Below are 24,443 nucleotides of genomic sequence, written 5' to 3' on the forward strand. Positions count from 1 at the left end.
ATGGAAAGCTTCCTCAAGCAAGATTAGGTGTTATTTCAAACCTCTTTTAAAGGAAGATTTTAATTTAATTCCACCTCATAAAATGAGGTCATGTTTGGGTCAGTGTATCACTTTGGGTCACTGTTGAAGAGCACTGAGATTATTAATATGTTCTTCAGGGAAAAAATGATGCTTTACCCCATTCACACGCCTTTGAACTTTGGGTCCATATTTAGAAAAGAAGGTATCTTCCAAGTAAGTTATTATCCTTGTCTCAACGTGAGTGCCTTCAAAGAGCCTAGAAATACCTCACTGACATAGAGCACAGCAGCACTGAGGATAAGCCTGATGTCTCATCTTAGAATTATTTTCCTTTTGATCTAAAGTAAGGGGGACATTAATGACCAACTATGATGTCTTCTCCCCAAAATGCCCATCTCCTAGTACTTCTCTCAGAGACTTGACATGGACTGGACCAGCCCAATGTTTTGAAAGTACCCAACATCTAATTGAAAAGGCATGGCTCTTGAATTCCTCTGGCTAGTCATTATCGCAATTTTCTGGAGAATCCTTCAGGACTGCACATTAGAAGCTCATTCTCCTGTGGTATTCATGTCTCAGGGTAGAAAATATTTGGGTAGTCTTTGTTGTCATATTCGGTTTGATTTAGCTAAGAGCTAGCCCTCCTGCCCCAAACTCAAGATCATATGGCGCTAGCTTTCATCTAGATAAACTCCATGATCTAACTTGAGAAGTCTTCTAAGCCAAAGTCCTGGTGTGTTTAAGTTTTGTGTTATCTTTCTCTTAAGATTATAGTCCACAAAACATTTTTCTTCTGCTATCTAGTTCCTTCTCTTTGGGTTCGTACTGTACAATATTGTTCAATTTCTAATTTTAACTAATATGCGATACCCAAGATCGTCTGTTGACACACCTGGCCAACACAGCTTTGGAGACTCATGTTAAAAAATATCCCCCTGCTTAATGTCCAGTGCTCAGGTGTTGGTGGGAGGACCTGCAAAGGCACACAGCAAGAGTGTGAATATAGGATGGCAAGTAGTTTGTGACCACCTTTGCATTCTACAAGTATTGATACTATGGATAGAAGCTGACCTTTTGATTAGGTACATCATGTATGCCCAGTACTGTGCTTATTATTATTATCATTATTATTATTATTAGTGTCACCATCCTTATTATTGTTCATCGCAGCAATCTAGCTGCACCGCTATTATTTTCCTTACTTTATAAAGGAGAAAACAGAGAGTCTGAAAGATTAAATTACATGTTATGAATTAAGTTTAGGCCCAGCAGTACAGAAATTACTTACTCAATGAATTTGGGGAGAATTCAGTGCAGGAACTCTTTTAAAGATTATGGAACAATGATTATGGAACAAACATAGGGTGTTGGGCACCCCCAGACTAGCAGCTGAGAGAAGCTTTTATCTACTCTGTGCCTGAGGGAACAAGGAAACCAGAACCCAGAGAGAGCTTGGATCCTTGGAGGATGGAAGCTTGACAAAACCACAGTGCTGAGGTGGGAAGGAATGGGTGGGAAATAATACCTCCTGCTCACTCCCACTCTCTTCTGGGAGAACCCCCCCTTTTGGCCAAACCAGAAGGCAAGCAAAGCTGGGGTGTAGGAGTCAGCTTTCCAGGGCACCATGCCAGGCATATACATCAGAAAAGGACAGAGAATAGATACTGGTCCAGATAGAGAGCAATGAATACTTTGAAAGTCACGCAAGTCACTGTGAGCACATCCAGAAAAGAAATGTCTCCCTGAATCCAGAACTCTTCAACGAGAAGATTTAAGTAGTAAATTATTAGATTATTTTCTTTGGCATGGGTTTACATTAACGGCAAAATACTTCATGTCTCTGAAGTTAAATTCAATCGTATTTATGTGACTTTAAAATGTTAAAAACAAATATTCCACAAAAACAGCTAAAACAACAGCATAGGATTCTGACAAACTATATATCATTGCTCTCTTTACTAGTAAAACTGATTCAAGTGAACTCTGCAATAACACAGAAACTCTAAAGGAATAAGAAATTTTCACTAAAATAAATTGTTTTCTTACTCTTTGCACCAAGGTAAATTGCCATGTTTTAGGTAGAACCCCAGAGAAAAATACCTAAGGTCACCCAAATCAAAAATCAGAAACTAAGCCTGGCCATTTATTCCAATATATAAATATTTTTTGCATTTCCTACTAAATATGCAGAAAGCTGACAATAGGTATAGTAATGGGCTATTTTGCCTGCCATTCTAACTACATCATCTACATGCTCTGCTGCACTAAATATAATGAAACTCGTATAGCGGGAAGATAGCACAGCCCCTGAGAACAAAAGTGAATTTCCAAAAAGGCAACATTACCAGTGCTATACAAGCACAACCTTCCACTGCAGGAGAAACACGGTGAAAAATGACCTTTACATGAGCTGGTGAAATAGCAGAGTGGTTTTTGTTCCCTTCTCGAATACCCTCTGAGTTGGTGGAAGCAGAAGGCAGATTTCCCCTGTGGAAAGCTGCCACTTTACCAGGGGAAGCAGTTTTTCATGGGCAAATTCTCTTACAGGGACAGTTGCTGGTTTGACAGAGCACACGCCAGGGTGTGATTGGCCTGTCAGAGGCCTTGTGGGTCACAGTTTGAGGCCAGGAAGCACCATCTCCAAACACAGCAAATGCAGCATCATCCGGGGATGGAGCAGGGGCCAAGGATATTCAGAAGCACAGCAAGAGGACATTTTCTAAGGAGGATGTTTTAGTGTTAGTTTCCAGATACTGTAGGGCTCTTGTGAAATCATCTTTCATAATCACACGCTAATAATATCTTTCATTTCAAAGTGGTTGACAGTTGCCAAAATGCTTTCACATTTTGGTCCTCGCAGCAATCCTATAAAGTGCATAAGGCGAACCGTTTTATAGATGAGCAGCTGAGACTTATGGGTCAGGTGACTTTTCCAGAGCGTGGGAGCTGAGCCCAAGCCCTGGGACTCCTCCTCCGTGTGTTTCCCAGGGTAGTAGGTCCCTTCCAGGGCATCGTCTTAGCCTGGCACATTCTCCTTCCCGCTGTTAGATGCCATCCTGGTGCCACTTCATCTCTTAATCCTGGTCTCAAAACCTTTACCACTGCCTTTGACATAAATTGAGAAGAAAAAAGAGATTTGGTTTTCAATTCTCTTGTTCTCTACCTTGCCTATTCCTTCTCTCCCTCAATCGGTAGGAAAACCTAATTAAAGTAGCAAGAGCAGTAACTGTTGGGAACTGAAATGAGTAATCAATCCCTAGATGGAAAAAAAATAGTATGAATTATATAAACATAAGATAACTTTATAGCACAAGCATTTAGAATTGTAGATAACGGAACAATACAAAACGTTACATAATTGAGATTCTATAAACATCCTGATATGCAATAAGAAAAAAAATGAAATCATACAGATATAGCTTAGCAACAAATGATCTTTTTGTTCATCTAGAAGATAGCATTTAAAATGAGCACTTCATGGAGCTTTAACAACTAGCGAAGCTGAAAGGAAGATTTTTCACTAGGATTGCTTTGATCCATGATAGGTATTTACAGTATGCAGCCAAGGGCTTTGACCATTAAGAAAAATAAAATAAAATGCATACTGCTTGAATCCCCATTAGGTCTCAAGGGTAAAAGAGTAAATTTCTCTCAACTACTTTCCTTATGGCATTTTTATTCCATTCTTTACAACAGTCAGTGCCAGGCTGAGAGTGGTAGGAAAGATTCCCAGAAAGCCCCACCTCCTTGGGGCTTCCACAGTATGTCATCCTGAGCTGAGGAGGTGGCGGGAGAGGATGCAGAGCAGCTGGCCCATCTGTCTTCTCCCCATCTCTGCCCGGCCACTCGTGCAGAGAAGCTGAGGGGCCTCTGTGGGGTTGGGGGCAAGTTCTTAAATTAGCTGCATCAGGTGCCTTGACCAGCTCTTGCCACAGTTGTAAGGGATGTTAGCTTGGCAGGTCTGTAAGTTGGGGTTTTCTTACCTCTCCCTCTCCTCCTGATGACCCCCAGGAAAGTAGGATCTCCAGGCAGCCCTCTGGTTAGTGGCATCAATGCGGTCATGGCTTTCATTCCTACAGACTAGAAGTTGGCCCCTCTGGAAAATCAGAGCTCTGTTTCTGTAAATACCTCTCAGTTGCATCAGTATTGAATGTCTTTCCTACCACCAACCCGCCTCGACTGTCCTGAAGGTGCTTGATTAACCATTGGAGAGATTTCTGGGAATATGAAAGGAATGGGTTTGGGCCCAGGCATTGAGGTCTGGTGAGTCAGAGGCCCCTCTGACTGTGGGGAGAGTCAGAACCCCTAGCAGGAAGCACCAGAATCTCCTCGCCCCTGGAGCTCTTCGTGTCACCACCTGTCCCTGAGCTGCCTGCCCTACGCTGGGGCCATTGGTTGCACACAGGAAACAATGATGGAAGAATGGGGAATGAGTGAAAGAGCTAATGAGAATTTCATCCTGAGAGAGGGGTCCTTGTGGCTTTTAGTTCTCTCCTACGTCAGATGAGCAGGAAACCATCCCTGGCATGCTCCGAAAACTCAAGTTTCAAACATAGGGAGCAGAAGTGACAACCTCAAATGTTTGTCCAAAATATAGAAGGGGTCCCCATTGTCTGAGGCCTGATGGCCTCCATCACATGAAATAAATTTTATCTAACATTAGACAGAATGGAACAGAGAGCTGAAAATTCAGGAAGGGGCCACACACCCTCGCCAGGACCTGTTCACCTTCTCCTGAGTCCCTCCCTCGATGCCAAGCACCCAACACTGAGGCCTGGAGCACATCTCCTAGCTTAAGTCACTGCCTGGGAGAATTTGAGAATCTTGCCCACCTGTTAAGTTGTCAGGAACATGCAGTCAGTTCACTCAGCTAGGGCTGTGGGCAGAACGAGCAAGGAGAGGTCCATCTAGAATATTCTCTGAGTATGGGACTCTGCAAATAATTTTTACATTGCAGAGTTGACTTTTCCCTGCTTGTTCTGATCCTCACTGTCTCCTCCCTGGCTCCTGAGGCCTTTTCTGTCCTTCAGCTGCAGCCAGCTCATTCACTGAAAGCTACTCTTGTTTGAATAATCATTTTCTTCACTCGATCTTTGTTGATTTTTATCACCATCTGACTCACTGACCTTTTCCAGGCGTCTTTTTGTTGTTGATTTGCAGCTTCTCTCTCACACACCGTACTCTCTCTCCACTTGCTGAGCAGCATCAGAAAGTGGTCTCTGGCTCACTAACTCACACTCTCCAATTCCAGGTGTGAACAGTCACAACAGAAAGGATTCCAGTGCTCATACGTGCCTTCCCTGGTGACACCTTCTTCAGTTGGCCTCTTTTGACATCCAGACCATTAGAGCCTGTTCTGGCACAAATCATCCTCGAGGATCAACATCTAAGAATAAATTTTTTTTTCTTTTTGATTTTGGCTCTTTCTGTAGTTTTTCTGTCAATGGCAAGAGTCTCTCCGGTAATCACACCAGTCATCTTACTCCATACCCACAAATGACTATGGAAGCTGGGAGTGATATAGGAGAGGAATTGGAAAGAGCGTGGGCAGAAACTTGGAAAGATGTTCCCCCACAAATGTCTGGACAGCCTGTAGCTCTGACCTGAGGACTATGTAAATGTGAGATGACAGGAAGTGAAAACCTTTGCCAATTAGTTTCACAGGCAAGGAAGTGAGGATGTTGCTATTTAAAACTGCAACTCTTTCCCAACTATAGCTGGCTCTAGAATTTAATACAACTCAGTTGGGCAGAGATAGTGGAGATTCTTTATTTTCCATCTAATATTTTTCATAAGCCCCCTCCTGAAGAGAAGGAGGTCATTTTAACTTGCCATTTTAAATTGTCATTTTGGGGTGTGTCATCTTGGTTATATACTGGTTTCCTCCTCTTTCTTCTGTTTTATGTAGTATGTTCTTTGAACACACAGCACTTACATGGCCTTAGATAGTAGAGGAACCTCGGATCAAGCACCATCTGGTCTGGTCTGCCCCACACTGGCATCTGCTGAAGTATAGCCCAATCCGTTTGGCCTTTAAGGGGAATATGCTGTCACTTTTCACTGGATCCACTGATCAAAGCATTTTCTTTAATCTTAGAATGTGTATATCCTCTTCTTCAACCCCAGTCTTCTGCACAGAACTTTCTAGATGCTCTACCTCTGAACTGAGGCCCATGGAGAGTCACAAGGGTAGGGCCTCTCGCTCAATCTAGATACTCACTTGTTAATTCCTGTCTTCTCCAGAATTTCCACTCAGATAAGAGACATCAGGATATGTAAGCCTCACCCAGTGCTTTCTCTACCTCCTTTTTTTTTTTTTTTTCTGTCCCATCATCACCCAGGCCTGGAAGGAAGAGAGTCCTCTCTTAAGTCATGTCTCAGCTTCTCTCTAGCCAGGATATATAATAAAACTCTGACTTAGTCACCTAGACCTAACTTTTGAAAATTTACAAAAACCTGCTAGAGAGATGCAAATCTTACTCTAGATTTCAGAAGCAGAATGTTGACTTCATATTTCTTTTGTTGTAATAATAGTACTCAAGGCAAATAAAAACGCTTAGCAGATTAGGGAGAAGGTGCCCTGGTTATGCAAGTCATGCTGAGTCAAGGGCTGTGTTTGGAGAATAGAAAGTGCCACCTTGGCTTTAGTGGGCAGGAGTTTTCTTCTTTTTCCACTACACACTGACTCAGAAAGCAAAAGTCGGCGCGCATCTCAGCAGGAAGAACTGCAAGAGCCACATCCACAGTGAAGCAAAAATGAAAACAGAGATACATTCCTCTTGTAAAGTCTAGTCTTCTCCATTCTTTGCTCTCTGCACCACCCTCATACTTTTTGTCACACCAGGAACATGGATCCCACTCACCATTCACAAATGCCTAGAGACAGGAAGTCAGATATCCACTGGCCCAGGGGAGTACTGGCAGGGTTAGAAGACTAAGATGTGGCTGCGGTGTTAGTCAAACTGGGAAGTCTTGCCATCCGCAGTGAGCAAGCCAGAGACCCAGGAGGGCTGCTGGTGTAAATTCTCGTCCAAGTGCAGGAGAAGACTAATGTCCCAGCTCAAAAATAGTGAGGCAGAAAGAGTGAATTGTCCCTTGACCCCTTTTCTTCTGTTCTGGCTTCAGTGGATTGGATGAGACCCACCCACCATGGGGAGGACAACCTGCTTCACTTAGTATTCTGATTCAAATATTAGTCACATCTATAAACACACACACACACACACACACACAGGACATTGTTTAATTTAATGTCTAGGCACCCTGTGGTCTAGTCAAGTTGCCACATAAAGTGACCCAACACACCTGCTATGAAGAGTGGGCTCTTGGTTCTATAAAGGTGATCTCAGGATGTGAGGCAGACAGTTTGAGTGACAATTTCCAATAGTAGTCATGTGACTATTGAAGCTCAATAAATGATAAACTGCGCTGATCTAAGATGGACATAAATGAACCATGATATGACCTGCAGGTTCATGCTGGAGCCCATGCCCTTTCTTCCTTGAACACCTGGACAGCAGTAAGATGACTTCATGTGCCTCCATCTTCTTAACCTTTACATGGAAGTTACTAAAGAAAAGGAAAAGTACCCAAGTCAAGACTGAAGAAACACAACATAGTAAATCATGTTTTAATAGTCTGGACCACCTCTTGAAACACTGCTATTACTAGATGGAGTTTAAAGAAAACTACCCCCCTTAAATGGAACTAAGTCGTAGCTTAGTTAGATAATTCTGTATTTGAAAGACCTTATTAATCAGGTAGCCAAACCTTCTAACTTTAAGAACAGCAATACTGAAAACCAAAATTTGGTAAGAGTAGGATGAGTAATATTTTTTTTTCACTTACGCAATGTCCATTTCTGTACCTCTTTTCTAGAACCTTCAATATGAGTATCTCTTCTGTCATTTACTTCATTCCATGACTTGGTATATGTAGGAATCTGGAATCTATTTCATGTAGGTTGGAGGTGAAGGTGGATGGGTGGGGGGTTAGGGATGGAAAACTTGCTCAAAGAGTAAAAAGAATTATATTCTCAGAAGTCAGCTCCCCTAAGAACCCCTGAATCGTTGCTGCTTTGTCTCTAGATTTTTTAGATTTTTGAGCCAGTGTGATTTTCCTTCCTTTCATGTCTTGTATTAAAAGTCTAGTTGGGAAAAAGGCATGTAAAATTAAAAGTGTGAGATATTACAGGTGCCATAATATAAATTTATACCTAATTCATGAGGGGAAACAGAGATGGCTGCTCACTTCTTAACTAGGACACATCAGGATAAACCTTGATGAGCCCCAAACTCTAACACCTAAGAAAGTCTAAGATAACCAAAGGATAACATAAGAGGGTTGACACTTTTATTTATGATGGGAAAATATTTGCTCCATTTCTTAGCTTCTACTTTGAAGGTGATTCAGATGATCTATTCACCATATCTTCAATTCAGTTTTTTTTTATTTTAGTATAATTGACACACTATGTTACATTAGTTTCTAGTGTACAGCTTCGTGATTCAACATCTCTATATGTTATGCTGTGCTCACCACAACTGGAGCCTGTCACCGTGCAATATCATTACAATAGCATTGACTATACTCCCAATTTTGATTTTTGATCATTACAATAGCATTGACTATACTCCCAATTTTGATTTTTTTAGAATTTAAAATTTAAATGGAGTTTAAAATTTAAGGTTTAAAATCTATTAACCTGGGAAACCTGAGTGGCTCAGTGGTTAAGTGTCTGCCCTCGTCTCTGGTTGTGATCCCGGAGTCCTGGGATTAAGTCCTGCTTCTCCCTCTGCCTATGTCTCTGCTTTCCTCTCTCATAAATAAATAAATTAAATATTTAAAAATTATAATAAAAAATAACATCTATTAACTTGGAATGATGACATTTGGCATTATTAAAAAAAATCTAGTTGCATTTGAAATTCTTCAATTTTTAAAATTTAAGTAAATTCATGTTTTCACCGTGGCACTAAATTTTCATTTCTGTTACAAAACTAATGAAAAGGCTGTAACTTAAACATACGTTCACATCTTTTGAAATACCCATCAGTATTTGCCCCTCAGTATATCAGAATGATTGTGTCATTTTACTGGGTGGCTGGTTTTGATAATGACAGAGAGACTAAAAGTTACACTCTATCAGTGATCTGTCAACCAAAAACCTCTAGAGAAAATTTTAACACAATAAAGATAACCAATTCACTAGCTCTTAATCTCCAAAATGTGTTATTATATGATGTATTTCATATAATCACCTACTCATTTGCTGAGTTTTTTAAAGGAAAAGATAAATATATGTAATGAGAGTAAAGGCAACATAAGTTAATGTTTATTATTTGCTTATTTCTTTTTTAATATGATTTTTAAAATAATACAGTGCCTGATATGTGATTGGTTGATGTCCAAAAGAAAATGTCAATGAATGCATAAAAATACCCTAAAAAGAAAAGGCAAGATTGTAATATGAAAATGTAAATTAATGTAAAATCAAGTATAGTCTTGCATTTCTTTTCTATGTGGATACAGTTTAAACATTTTCCTCTCTAGTCACTTGAGATACTGAAGTTATCTTTAATTTAAAAATTACCTTCATTAATTATATTCAGAGCAAAAAGAGAATAAAAACATAATTTGGAAGCCCTGATTATAGGCTCTTTTGCTCTGAGGGAACAGAATGATCTCATTTTTAGGCTCCTCTCAAAACAGTGAAGAGAAACATAACTCTTTTAATTCAGTGAGTAAATATTAGTAACTTGCCTGTTAAACTGTAAAAATTCCCCAACCATATCTTGACAAATTCACTTTAAAAGGGAAGTATAATTTCTAAATGACAGAATTTAAGTTTTCACTTGACTTGATTTTGTTATTAGCTCTTTCCCAGCCAAATAGGTTTGAGTAGATGTTGGTAGCTGTTTCATATGATATATGCCCAGCCTCCCCCAAGCAGTTTTAAAATAGAACAAGCATACGTCAGCCAGGAGCATAAGATGGATCAGTTCTCTGTTCTCTTTTTGGCAGTTTGGCCAACTCCATTCGGAAGAATACACTTATGCTGTAGGATCATTCTTCAAAAATTTTTTTTTCTCTTTTACATTTTATTTTGCTTTATTTTTCACTATGAGGGACTACAAAATCAATACCTGTCAGGTAGCCATCATACTGATAATTTTCAAGTCATTTCAATCAATAAGTGCATGGAGTGCATGAGGTGATTTTTGTGATTGACACTGAGTGTTAAGGTTGTTAAACTCCTACTCCAGAAGAATTTATTTTTCCAATAAAGCCACCAGGAGATGTATACAGGATGAATATACAATTAGCTGTAAACCTTTAAAAAAAATTCTTGCCCTAAACCTTCAAAAACCTATAATATACCAATTTAATAATGACAATGGTAGTTATTTGTGATCATTTATTGACATAATTAAATAGCAAGTAAAGTGCTATGACTTTAGATCTTTACATGGTGGATTTTTCAATTCTAAATTTTTGAGGCAGAAAGGAAGGTTAAGTAGAAAAGCATCTTTTATGTATCTCTTTTTAAAAATTTACTAAAGCCAAAATTTTAGGGACACTCGATTGATTTTTTTTTTTTTTGCATTGAGTCGAAAAACCAAAGGAGTTAATTCAAAAGTAAGAAAAAGTAAATAAAATGGAATGAAATTGAAACATTGAAAATATTTTGAAAAGATAGAAATATTTTAATTAATTTGATTGTGATTTGGCCATCACAAGTGGAAGACTTAGAGAATCTTCAAACACATTTGTACACTAGAGATCATTTAGATCAACGCTTTGATTAAAAAAACGTTTTATAAAGGATCAAAAAGGTATTTCAAAAAAAAAAGGTATTTCACAAAATTGATTTTCAGCAGATGCTGGACTAAAATCAAGATCTCCTTGCAGGATCGGGTTTCTTAACTTGTTTGCAGGAAAGCGTTGTATCCCTAAGGTACCAATCAATGGTGAAATCAACCAACAGCCACCATATGCATTAAATATTTGGAGTCATACAATAATAAAGTCAAGAGGCAGAGAAGATGACAAATGTTCTACTATACCTTCCTCCTTACAAAGGTCTTGAGATGAATTTGGGAGTGCAGGGAGGGTTTGATTGCAATTCACCTGTTTTATTGATTAATTGCCTGATTTAGCTTAACATGCATTTTACGGGCATGCCATTGAGAAATATTCTCGGAAACTTGATTTGACAGAAAAGGAACAGCAGCAAAGAAGGAGTGACCACCTTCAAAACATTTTATCTCAAGCCCTGTTCTCAGCTCTCTCTTTCTCTCCTCTACAGAAATTTTCATAATCAAAGAATTATGCATGAGTTTCTGCTTCTCATCTTGAATGAACAAAATCTAGCTCTGTGATAATAAGGTGCACTTGAAAATCACTGGTCTGGGTTCAGACCACAGCTCAGCCACTTAAATTTCAATGACCTTGGGCAGATTTCTTTGCCTCCTTAGGACGGTGTTTTCTGTAATGGGAAGCAGTGAGGACCCTGTAGATGTTTGAGGCTCAGTGAGGTAATGCACATACTGTGTCAACACTAAGGTTGGCCTATCGCTACCCCATGGGTGCTAGCTATTATTTTCACTGTTGCTACAATTGTCGCTGTTACTTCAATTCATTAAACACCAGAATTCTGCAAACCTGGTTGTCTTGAATATTAGCTCAGATGTTTGTGCTACACTGGCCAGAGATTATGTGTGTGTGTTTTCATATGGAAGGGAGGATCCACATGATCAGTATAATATTTTATAAGTTTAACAGTAAAAGTGTATTTGCTAAGTCACAAGAGACTGAGCTAGACACATTATAAACACCACATCTTCACAAAAACCCTGTGAGAGTACTCTGACCCTTGCTTTAAAATTTAGCATTAATTTAATTTTAATTAATTAAATCCAATTAATACATTAGTAGCACTTCTTTTTTTTTTAGTTTGACCATTTACATAAAGAAGTATCAGTGAAAAATATAAATATTCCTCCTAAACTTACCTTTTTTATCACGTCCACTTCACCCCCAATAAATAGCACAGTTACTTTTTTGTGCATTTGTCCAGTTTCATGTACATGCAAGCAAAGACATACTTTTTTTTACAAACATGTTAGTATACTACACATATTACTGTCACCCCTTTTTTCATCTAGCACTATGCTTTAGATATTTTGACAGTAGTAGTGATAAAAATACTACTATTTAATGGATAATAATTATACAGATAGTATTTTAAGATTTACATATATTAATTCATTTAATGTTCGAACAGCCCTCTGAAAAAAGTACTGACATAATAAACCTACTTTATAGATGAGAACACATCATGTGTTGTGAGTTCTAAATATTTTTCCTAGTTTTTAGTTTTGTTTTTGTTTTGTTTTTGTTTTTCTTAGAGGTTGTTTTCAAGCAGATTCATTTTTTTCCTTTGGTCACCTTTTGGCTTGGATCATAGCTTGAAACTCCTTCCTCCTTCTGAGTTTATATAGGAATTCTTCTGTTTTCTTCTACTACTTTTTTTTTTCACTTGCTTTAGAGAAACTCATGTCCAACACGCTTTATTGGTGAATCCAGCTTCCCTCACAGACTGGGGATGACACTCCCATCACGTCTTTAGCTCTCCTGCCAGTTGAGTCTATTTCCAGTCTTGCTGTGCTATTGCTTTTGTCTATTTGTCCATTTTGCTGGCAGTTTCTTACCACAGATCCAAGTCTTGACTCATCAGAGCTGATAGAAACTTCAGCCTTTTCGTAGCTGCTAACAGAAAAGTAGAATGCCTGCATTGTTAAATGACAATAAAGATTAAACTGTTAATGGAATAAAAGTGTTAATTGGTTTTACTCGCTCTGCAGAAAGGCTGTGCTTTGAAGAATTTCATTACTTTCTATAATTAAACATTAAATTTTAAATACTGAATAGATACACCACAGGGTTTTCAGGAAAGTGCTCCTGCTCTTCTCCATTGCTGAGAGTTTAAAACTATTGTGTGCACAGAGGACAAATATTTGGTCATGAAACATATCTATAATATTGCAAAACTTACATAGAGAACAAAGCCATACAACCATGAACGTGGACAACATTGCCAGAGGTGCACAGATTCGTCTGTGTCAAATTGTATCGAAAGACCCACAAAGGGACGCCTGGATGGCTCAGTGGTTGAGCATCTGTCTTCGGCTCAGGTTGTGATCCCGGGGTCCTGGGATTGAGTCCTGAATCGGGCTTCCTGCAGGGAGCCTGCTTCTCCCTCTGCCTATGTCTCTGCCTCTCTCTGTGGGTCTCTCATGCATAAATAAATAACATCTTTAAAAAAAGAAAGAAAGAAAGACCCACAGATAAGTATTCTGAGGTTCATTTTTTAAAAGTAAAGTGTTTCCAGAACTTTTGGTGAATTTCTTTTGTTTGCCATTTGGAAGAAGACTGGAATTTTGAAATCACCCCTTTGTAAAGAGTTAAGTTTGAGACTTCAAGGCAGGAGAAGGAGGGCGACCACTAATAGCTTGCAGGATGCAGGCACAGCCTCAAGTGAAGTCGCCTCTAGGTCACCCTGTTTCAGAAGCTGTTTCTCCCCTTTGAGAAGTGGGAGAAGCCTGCATAACAGAACCCCTCATTAGGAGTTCTGTTTCCTGTGACCACGGACATTCACAGGAACCCTGGTTGGTCCTTACTTGTTAGAACACAGTGGAGATGAGACTGGGAGTCATTACTTCAAATGACTGTGGAAGTGAGTGGCAAGGTGGGAGAGACAAGGAAAGAATAAGTGGAATTTGAAAAAGAGCCATTGAGGGAAAATACTAGAATTTTCTTAGACTCCTACTGAATCAGACCCTACTGGCCACCAAACACATGCTGGCTGCCTTGAGTGGAGGAGTCCCCTACACCACCTTCAGATTGGGTGCCCTTCTAAAAAGACATGGGACTCAGAAAAGGCAATGCTACTCATAGGTCTGGTTACTATAGTGCAAGTACAGAGTAAGGCCAGCAAAGGGAAGAAGGCCAGGAGGGTCAAGGCTCAGGCTTCCAGGACTCACCCCCTCCCCTGCTCCCAGGTCAGTCACATGGGATGTGCTTGTTCCCCCCCACGATGATGTGTGAAAGAGCAGAAGCCTCGTTAACCAGGGAAGCTATAGCAAGCTTCAGCATCAAAATTTTTACTAAGGATCAGTCATATCGGCAGGCAGAGGCCATGGGATCAACGTGAGTCACTCAGACCCCAGTCTCCACTGGAGCAAAACAGGCATTATATAAGGATAAACTCGGGGTGCTTGGGTGGCTCAATCAGGTGAGTTTTTGCCTTAACTGCTCAGGTCACTCAGGTCATGAACTTGGGGTCCTCTCTGCTAAGCAGGGAGTCTGCTTCTCCCTCTCCCTCTGGGCCTCCCCACCTCTCATGACTCTCTCGCTTTAAGAAAAAAAAAAAAGATAAATTCATCTGGCCACATGGGTACAGCATGGCTCAAGGCCTCAGGCACACAAAAATTCACTCTTAACAGGCTGAGCATTCCAAAGGATTGGAGGTTACAGTCCAGTAACCAGCCAAGGTACCTCCCCCACCACCACCACTAAATACAGGCCTTTCCCTGGAAGGTGCAGGGGTCAGGCAACCCCGGTCTGCTGAATTCATCCCTTCCTGACCGCTGTCACTTGATTTAATTAAAAGGCAAATGAAAACAATCCTGTGGCCAAGCTTTGTTGCTCTCATTCTATCGATCAGGGACTGAACTGGGAAGATAATGTGTTCAGGTCACTCCCCCATTACCTCCTGTTGGCCCCAACCCCCCTCCCTGCCAGCAATTCTGCAGTCACATGTATCATTCTCAGCACAAGGCTTATTCCCCCTGTACTCAGAGAAAAGGAGTCGTGTGTATGTTTCCATCCTTTCCATCCTCAGGCTCGGGGCGATGCCTGGTTGACAGGACCTCCTTGATAAATCTGTGATAAATGAACATGACAGACCGTGACTTGATGGCTGAAATCTCTGCCCTTTGTCTGTTGGATCGCATACTGTTATAATGACCCCTTGATCACTGTGTCAAAAACAAAAAACGAAAAACAAAACCATCCTGGAAATTAGTGTATCAGTTCTACTTGGAATTTTATCAGTTCTACCCTCATTTGTTCCTTAAAGCTAACAGTACCTTAGAGATGATATTCTTTAACATCCAGTTTTTGATAAGAAAAAGTATTAATTTTGTGAAAATACCTTAAGTATAAAGAGAGCTAACAGTAGTAAATAAACGTCAATCGAATTCAATTTAGAGTCATGACAGACCCCATATTTTCAACTTTTCTTCAAATAAATGCAACTGAGGAATGTGCATGTTAGCCGCAAGGGGGTTAGGGTACTCAAATGTAGGTAGCACATGTATCTTAGCTCTTCCCAAGTTAAGGAAAGGATTCTTTTAGGGTTTGTTTGTTGGGTTTTGGATTTTTTTTTTGTTTTTTTTGTATTTTTTTTCCCTTTTGGTCATGGTACATCCTCTCTGCCCTTCGGTCTCATATGTCACTGTCTGAAGCTGCACAGACACAGCTTCTGACTGGTCGTCATTTAGGTCCCAGGTGTCATCTCTGGCTCCCTTTCATGAAATGGTGACATGTAGAAAGAGTTCTGTAGGCCAGTGCTTCTCCAACTCTAATGTGCACAGGAGTCGCCTGGAATATTGTTAACTGCGGGTTCCAATCCAGTAGTGTGGACAGGCTCCCAGTGCTGCCAGTGCTGCTGGTCTGTGGACCACACATTGAGTAGCTGGGCAATGACCATCAAAATGACTTCCTCTCTTCCCCCATCTTCGCTAATACTGGCTTACTCCCACAAAAACTATTCAGACATATAAGAAAAAAAGAAATTTCTGTATCTGTTTCTTATGAGTCCCAGGAGACCATGTTTTAAACAAAAAGCAGGGAGACCCAAATGACTGATTCCAATACAGCAGACAAAAGTCGTCAAGTATGAACTAATCTTACTGAAGAAGTTTGACATCCTTTTAGGATTTAGATGCATTGAAGTTTTAGATACATTGAAGAAAGAACACCCTTTGCCTAAAATGTCTTCACTTTTTAAAGCTAGCATGTTTGCATTCCTAGTTTGCTGATCAAAGGCTGAAGTTTACAGGAGGCTGCCTTTCAGAGGCTGGAGAAAACCTTCTGTAAGCTTTCAGACCTTCTCAGGGCAGTTCATCCCCAGAAGGTGGGCAAGTATTAGACCTTTGCATCTCAGCGACTAAGGAGTGACAGCTGGTGTCTTCATTATCTCATTTCCGAGGGCTAATAAGCAGTGCTTTTCAGATGGCAGTGAACAATACTCACCCTGGAACAAGCCCCACTCACTACTTGTCAATCCCTGCCCTGCTCTGGCTGTTGGACTTCTTTACTCTTCTGAATCAACAAAGAAAGCTCATTTGTTTCACTTTGTGAAAACGCTTCATTTTCCCCCCAGACTTTCCATTTCACGCTGTGTGAATTTTATTAAGATCTTTTTCACAGAAGCTAAGTGCTGGCTCTATGGGGCCCTACGGGATGGCATTCGCAGCCTCTGTGATGTCTGAAGCCTCTTGAGACATTTCTTTTCTCCTGAAAACTCCTTAGAGAATCTTAGACAAGAATCCAAAATCCTTTTGGTGCCAGAAGACATAGTTTGGCCTCATGAGCATCTTGTGCAATTTTTTGATGTTATAATCTGAAAACCGAAGACACAGCCATCCAGCTAATATCCAGTATCTGAGTGGTTAACATCATAACGATATTGAGTGTGTCTCTCTGACGGCCTCCAATTATTTTTAAAAGCTGGCTTCAGGTATTAATTAGAGATATTTTTCATCTTAGAATTAGTCTTTGTTAATAAAATCTACCTATAATCCTCTTGCCTTAACAAGGTGTCAGTGGTTTTATTCCAATAAAGATATGTTTTAAAAAGGTAATTATAACTAAATAATTGAAAAAGAATTTCTATTCTGATTTTTCCTCTTGAATGTACATAATAAGAACTTTTAATGTTATTATATGCTCTCAGAAATGACATAGTAATCACTGTGGAATAGCCCATAAGATAAAAATACTAAGATTAAGTCACTCATTTCTCTGTGGTGGATATTTAGATTAGTCTTTCAACAATCATAAGGATCTTATGAGATGAGTGTTATTATTGTTCCTACATTAGAGATGTGAAAAGGAGGCGTAGGCAAGTTATTTAACTTGTCCAAGTTCACACTGCTGGTAAGTGGCAAAGCCAAAATTCAAAGCAAGTATCCTCACACCCAAATAGGGTCTTTGTGGTGCAGCATTTCCTACGATGCACAAGATCTGCTTAAGGATCTCTCGGTTTAAATAACAGCGTCAGCTGCAACCTGTGTCTGCAAATCCATAAACTAAAAAGTGTGCGGTCTCCTTGGTTCTTACCGCAGTGAGTATAAAATTCTCAGATTCTGCAGATTCTTCTTAAATTCTTTAAATTTCAAAAAATAAATAAATAAATAAAATTCAAGAGCTATCAAATCATAGGAAGTAGAGTTACAATAACAAATGTGAAAATCCTTAAGGAAAACAAATGTTTGTTTTTATTAGTAAGAAACGTGTAAAAGATGCACGACAGTGACTGAACCCGCTTGTGTCTGCTTCTGTACACTGTTGTGCACACTTCTCAAACTCTAAATAGACATGGGTTTCTACCCTTTGTTCCATCTCATGTACCATTTAGACATGTGCTTGTTGATTGGTTGGCTTGCTCAAGGGTGAATCTGCTTCACTAACTCCCATGAAAGTCAAGGAGGAGGGTGACAACAGGGCGAGGGCATCTTTTGCGTGGAGAACTGTTACGCACTTGAACACATGAAGACCCATCTCTTTCCCTATCTCTATTCTCACAGAATGTGTGACACAGGAGAAGGACTATTCACTTTTCAAACAAGGGAAGGAGAAATGATCTATCAGAAGGTCCATTCTGCGACACTGGCCATAGCTGAGCAACATGAAAGATTAATGCTAGAAATGGAGCAGAAGGCCCGGGTAAGGCTCCTCCCTCGGTAACCTAACAGCTTGGAAATGAATGTCACTGAGGTCTGATGCACACCATGTATATGTGGGCCCATTCACGTCAGCACCCTCATGTCCACCTGACCCGACCCGCCCTCCAGCCCCGAGAACTCGCCCCAGTTACTGAATCCCATGCCTCTCATGTCCTCTTCAGCAAATGCCAAAAGAAGTTCCTTGTGGCCGCTGGTAGGGTACCATGTACTCCATGTATCTCCTCATGACCTGTTGGCACAGTTCCCCAATGAGGGGTGGGGTGCATAGAGAATGAAATACAAAGCAGTGCTCTCTGCAATCACCACATACAGTTGGACCATCAGAGACTCAACTGTGGACCCGAAATAACCAGGAAAATTAAGCTACTACTGGAAAGGTTTCCACTTTCTTTTTGTCTTTATATTTGTCCTAGATTCTCTGAGAATTCTAGCTCTTTCTGCATGTGTTTCAGAGCCAATAATAAAATATTTGCAGAAGGAGCATATACTGTTTACCAACAGAATGATTTGTTTGTTATCCTGTTCTGGAACTCTACTACAGTTTTGAGGTCAAGCTAAGAAATAATTCAGTAAAGAATCTGAAATAGTCAATTTTTACAAGTAGCTGAGAAAAAATTATAAGCTCTACTACTAACTTCTTTGAAAAGCAAATAATGGAATGACTATGGGCCATAATCTTAAGAGGTGACCATCCTTCAAGATCTATAGAGATGTGTTAGATTTCATATTATGAAGGGACAGGTGGAGTTTTGGGAAATAAGTGGGCAACTCACTGGATGACACAATTCTGTTCTAGTTTAAAGACTACAGAGTTCTATACATAGTATTATATTTGTTTTCATTTTTAAAATTCTCCATTACACAATATTTTGACACAAAATTATCTTTTAAGAAAACAAAAGTAATTTAACAAATGATCATATGTTATTCTTAACATATTTCTAGTTTTGTGAATACTACATACACATTTTCATCTACTTGGGAAGTGCTTTAAAGAGCTTTCCTAATGCCTAAGTGTGACAGGTGAAAGCCAGGCTTTATATGGGATGTTTGGCCTTTCATAGGGATGAATGAGTGGCTTTAGGATTATTAATATGATTGTGTGGTTAATTGAAGAAGCATTAATAAAACGTTGGCATAACAGTCTTTTAGAAAGATTTTGGTTAAATATCACCCATTGTAACAATTATCTAATTAATATGAAATGTTTCCAGGGGCTTAAATCAGTGAGAAAATATAACTACCAAATTTCAAATGATTTCAGAATCTACTGATGTCTGCAACCAAAATTAACAGTCGTGATGTCACTTGCTATTAGTTAACTACACTTAACAGTTGTAGCTTTACTTGTAGTTGTTCTGAACAGACAAAATGCTCAGCAATACAGTCATTGGATTGTATTGTCTTGAAGTCAATTCCAAGAGCTCTTTGACAAAACCATATTGTCTACTATAAAGGAGAGCACTTAGGGTGTGTCCTGGGTTCACATCCCAATTCCACCACTTACTGGCTGTATCATCTTGGGCATCTTGGGTTATTACCTTCTAAATTTCTCATTTTCCTTTATCTGTAAAATGAGGATATAATAGTCCTACTTATTCGGTTGTTATGAGGTATTTGTGCATTAAAATCTGTAAAGTACTGCGAACAGACCTGGCACATGGCAAGTACCATGAAAAGGTTCATTATTATGATAGCGATCCATCTGTAGGAGTGATTTTGAATAATTATAGGACCTACAATGTTTGTGAAGACTCTAAATTGTTATTCCCAACTGTAGTGAAATAATATCTTTCAATCCCTTTCAAGTATGCCTAACAATCTTGTGCCAAAAAATTTGCAAAACAAAATTTAATTCACATTTGCTATTGATGCTGCCTTGTGTGGTAAACATGATAATGTACTGTGAGGCTGAGAAGCTTGTCCCCAGAGCAGAGCCAAACAATTGCTGTTAGGAGTTAGAGACCAGCAGTCCACTGACTAAGATCTCAGGCAGTCTACAACTGGGGGAAGATAGTGGGTGCCCCATGGATCTGAGTGCTCAGAGACGGAAAAGTGGGGCAGGTGTTTAAATAGCAGGCTCACCAAAGAAACCAAATGTTTCTAAAAAATTACAAAATCAGAGCCTCCATCAGTTTGGTGAATACATGCAAATGGAGCATTTGGTTTAATTTCAGACACAATTACACAACTATGCTTTTCTCTGAAGGTTAATACTAATAAGATTATTTCATATATAGCGGATTCTTCAGACTAAGCCAAGCTGATGTTTTTCAGAGGGCATGCTACCACAACTTGACAACTGCCCAGATTCCTCAAATTCTGGAACCTTCAGTAAAGATCCCCAGGTCTCTCAGACATAATTTTTACTTTTTCTTTTAAGAAACTGCCTCTGCATGCACAAATCTCTTTGAAAGAACAAGTTCCAACAACTAGGAAAACAGTTCTTAGGCACTATCTAACTCTTTATTTGCTTATTTAAATAAAATGAAGGCCTGTGCCATAAACTAGGCAAAAGTATAACTTGGGAGTCAGAAAGCTACCCCCAGACCTCAGATATAAAAATGATGCATTTTATTTATTATGTATATCCTACAAAATAAGAAGATGACACTGCTCCCTGGCTTTCCAGTTTTAAAAAATGGGCTATGTGAGATTATTACTGAGCACATAGAAAATATGTACATGTTTTTATTATATTTACATTTATAACATTACAAGATCAAATCGGTAACAAACTCTATAGGCAATACATGCCCCAAACATTGTTGTTCAGGCTCCTGAAGCATTTACTTTCATCTTTGTAAAGAGAAATGATTTAACAGTATCACTGTTTTGCAGATAAACAAATCTGAATGAGAAATTATATCTCAACAACCATTTTTGAACTGTAACAGAGAATTCAGTATAATCTTTTAACATCACATGTGTGATTAAAACCTTGATTTGCCCTTTTAATTACCTTCCTTCTTACGGGGAGGAGGGCACAAGAATAGCATATTTTGATATATCTCCATCATCTAAGTTGGGCAGTATTTCTCTTCTTGTTTAAAGAATTTGATGTCTAGAAAAAGTTCACCGCATTGTGGATAAAATAGTACATTTGCACTGTAAAGTACTGGATAACAAGAATCATTAAGTCAGTAAGACTATTAAAAAATATCTTATTTCCCACACTGAGAAAGATAACAAAAGAGTTAATTACTATTAACCCACTCAAGAAGTTTTGAAGTAGAGCTTAGCCATTGATTAACCATTCACAGGCTTGTAAACTGCTTACTCTACTGAGTGTGCTGCCTGGTGGTGTATAGAATACAAGAAAAGAGCGAGAAAGTTCTTTTTCTCAAGTGACCAAGAAGTTTGTGGGATCTAGTAATTCATCTTTGCTTTTACTCCCTGAAATATCAAACATTCTCCATGCCTTAATCAGATTGGTAAGATGATGCCATCACAAAATTTGGCTGAGCATTACTGAAAACACTACTTGGGCTCGTTCTATGGTTATGACAACGGACCCTGACTGATTTCTTAAATCACCAGCTTATTGGAAGTTCCTTAAACCTCCATGAAGAATGATCTTATTTCAGAAGACAGTTTTGGCTTTGGGGGAGCGTGGGAGATTTCAGCCACCATGTTAAATTTTGAACTAGAACTATTTCTAAGAGATTCACTAAGATTCCAGTCATTGAAGAGATGATTAAAGCTGGATATGTAAGCAAGTGACCCCTCTAGAATTTGTTTCCAGAGCATTCTTGTTCTTAGAACCATCGGAGTTCTTTTAATGCTATTACTAAAAGCATTTATAGGTCCTCTGGCACACATCTGCAACATTATCAAGGAAATTTTTCTTGTCTTTGTGATCAAAGCCATTCATCAGAAACCACATCACAAATGTCCCTTGTGCTTCTGCCTGGTGAGGCTGGAATCTTTGGAGATGACAAGGCCTCACGTGCCCTGAAATAATTTCATTTTCATGGATCTGTTACACACACACATACACACACACACAAATATGAAAAGGAGTCCTTTTCTAAATTTGGTTTTTAGGTTTGTAAGCTTTACATATGTAATAAAATGTCCTCAGGTAAGAAACAACTGAGAAGACACGAATTAATTTTTTAATGAAATTTCCTGATATTTTATCAAAAATAAGCAAGTGAAAGAAAAGGGGCATGGTCATTAGTAACTTTGAACCTTATTATAACATTGCAAGTAATTTAAAAGCTCGTATGTATATGGACAGCCTCCCATAATAAGAATTACAGTGTATCTTTTTAAAAACAGGATTTGGAATACTCCTATTTCCAGTAATTTTTTGCCACCTGGTCACCAGAAGAACTGTGTGTAGTTTAAGGACAAATAGCATCAGTGTTATTAAAATACCAGCAAGATGGCTCTAACGCACTGAACACCACCAGCAGGGCTGCCCACATGCACTGCTGTCCAAGGCCATCAATTCTATGGTTAGGTCTGGTGGATGGAAAAAAAAGAATAACAGAGTTTCATGTAAAACTTCTTGCTTAGAAAATAAGAGTGTTTTCATTCTCTATTACCTGTCATTTTACATGCTCTTGTTACTAGCAGTATATGGAATAAAAGCAAGTTAACCTCAGACACTTAACTAAAAAACCACACTGTTCCAAGAATAATAAACCTTTTGAACAATAGGAGTTTAAAAAACAAATTCTCTTATTTCCTTTTATAATGTCAGATGAAAAGAAATTTCTGAAGAAGCAGCATTGTCTTACACTACCCATACGAACAAGCCCAAAGGGGGTGGTTTTAGAGTCTTTGATGGAAACTGTGTGATGGTGTCATCTTACAAGGATGAAAACGTCTCAAGGAAAGGCAAAGTGAGAAGAGTACAGAAGACAGAAAAAATGAAGCTGGCTTTGTGGAAAACGAATTCAAATAGCGATGAGAAATTAAGGGAATTTACCCTCCTGGAGTTATGGTTTATTGCAGAACTTACCCAAGTAAACCCTTGAAACGATTTTTGTGTGTGGGTGTGTCTAAATAGTTCCATGAATAGGGAAATATTATTACATCCCATCGATTCTTTTTTTCACATTTTAATATCTCTCAAGTCAAATATGAGTTACAGTTTAATCGATAGCTGGATTCTTTTGTAGTGCTACATAAAACAGTGTTTTGTCTTTCAACTGATGGCATCTTAAAAAATACCACAATACTTCTTTTAGGAAGTATTGTAAAGACACTCAATTGTTAGTCCCAAGTATAGCCAAATAATATCATTCAATTCATGTCATGTACATTTATCTTTTGAGACCATGAGTACCATGGGCTTATTTATAATTTGGTGAAGAAATGAGAAAGCCTTCCAGAATGGGCTCTCTCCTAGGCAGTTTGGCTCCCTTTCTAGTGCAGTCACTCTTCGTACCCACATTTTACAGGAATCTCTATCTGCTACAAAAAAAATTATAACTAGTTTTCCTACACTGAAAATCTGAAAAATATGGACGCATAATACCCATGATGAATAGTACACAGAAAAATTTTAACACTTTTTGCAATTTCTTTTCTAGGTATATACATATAGAACCTTAAGAAATTCTAAGAAAGGTTTATATGTGTGATTTGTGATTGCAAGTGGTGTGTAATATCTAATATATAGGAATATCTGCTAATAAATTCATTCTTCAAAGTTCTATTCATGATTCTGTTGCTCAATATTATCAATTATTAATCATAAGACAAGAACCTTCATTACTACTGACAATGGCCGGTTGGTTCCCTGCTGGGAAATGCCATTTGCATATTTGTGAAATTTTCTTTTACTGATTGGTAGACGCTGATTGTAATGAGCCAACACAAGCCCAATTAGAACAAATTATTATAGTTGATAACTAAAGTGGACCTGTGATCCTAATTAATCCATTTACTTACTGGTCCAGAACAATAAAGAAATGTAGTCTCTAAACAAACACACAGACATGAAGAAAAAATACTGATTTCTGTATAAATGCACAAATGAGATGGAAATGGGGAGAGTTCAATGTGTAATTTTTGTAGCAAGTGGTACTGTAACACAATATAATAGTGCAAATTTTATTTATATCATTTTCTTTTTTCTCAAAATTTGCTGTATATCCTCTGGATGCCACTTAAGAAAATGCATTTTAGGGGTGCCTAAGTTAAGCATCTGCCTTCGGCTCAGGTCATGATCCCAGGGTCCTGGGATTGAGCCCTGCGTCGGGCTCCCTGCTCAGCAGGAAGTCTGGTTCTCTCCCTTTGCCAGCTTGTGCTCTTTCTTTCTCTCTCTCAGAGACTCACTCACTCTCCCAAATAGATAAAATCTTTTTTAAAAAAAGAAAATGCATTTAATATATTTTTCATATTTAATCAACTTGATTAGAGTTGATAATG

At 38.9% G+C, this 24,443-nt stretch overlaps 1 protein-coding gene across 1 annotated transcript in view; it reads left to right on the forward strand.

The window, feature by feature from the left end:
• LOC129495611 (docking protein 6) overlaps positions 1-24,443 on the forward strand; it is a 363,401-nt gene that overhangs the window by 263,657 nt on the left and 75,301 nt on the right. Inside the window, exon 6 of the mRNA XM_055303284.1 lies at positions 17,898-18,036. Within this exon, the coding sequence (XP_055159259.1) occupies positions 17,898-18,036 (139 nt within the window). The remainder of the gene's footprint in view (positions 1-17,897; positions 18,037-24,443) is intronic.

This window comes from Nyctereutes procyonoides, unplaced genomic scaffold (assembly GCF_905146905.1).
Source record: "Nyctereutes procyonoides isolate TBG_1078 unplaced genomic scaffold, NYPRO_anot_genome, whole genome shotgun sequence".
NCBI lineage: Eukaryota > Metazoa > Chordata > Mammalia > Carnivora > Canidae > Nyctereutes > Nyctereutes procyonoides.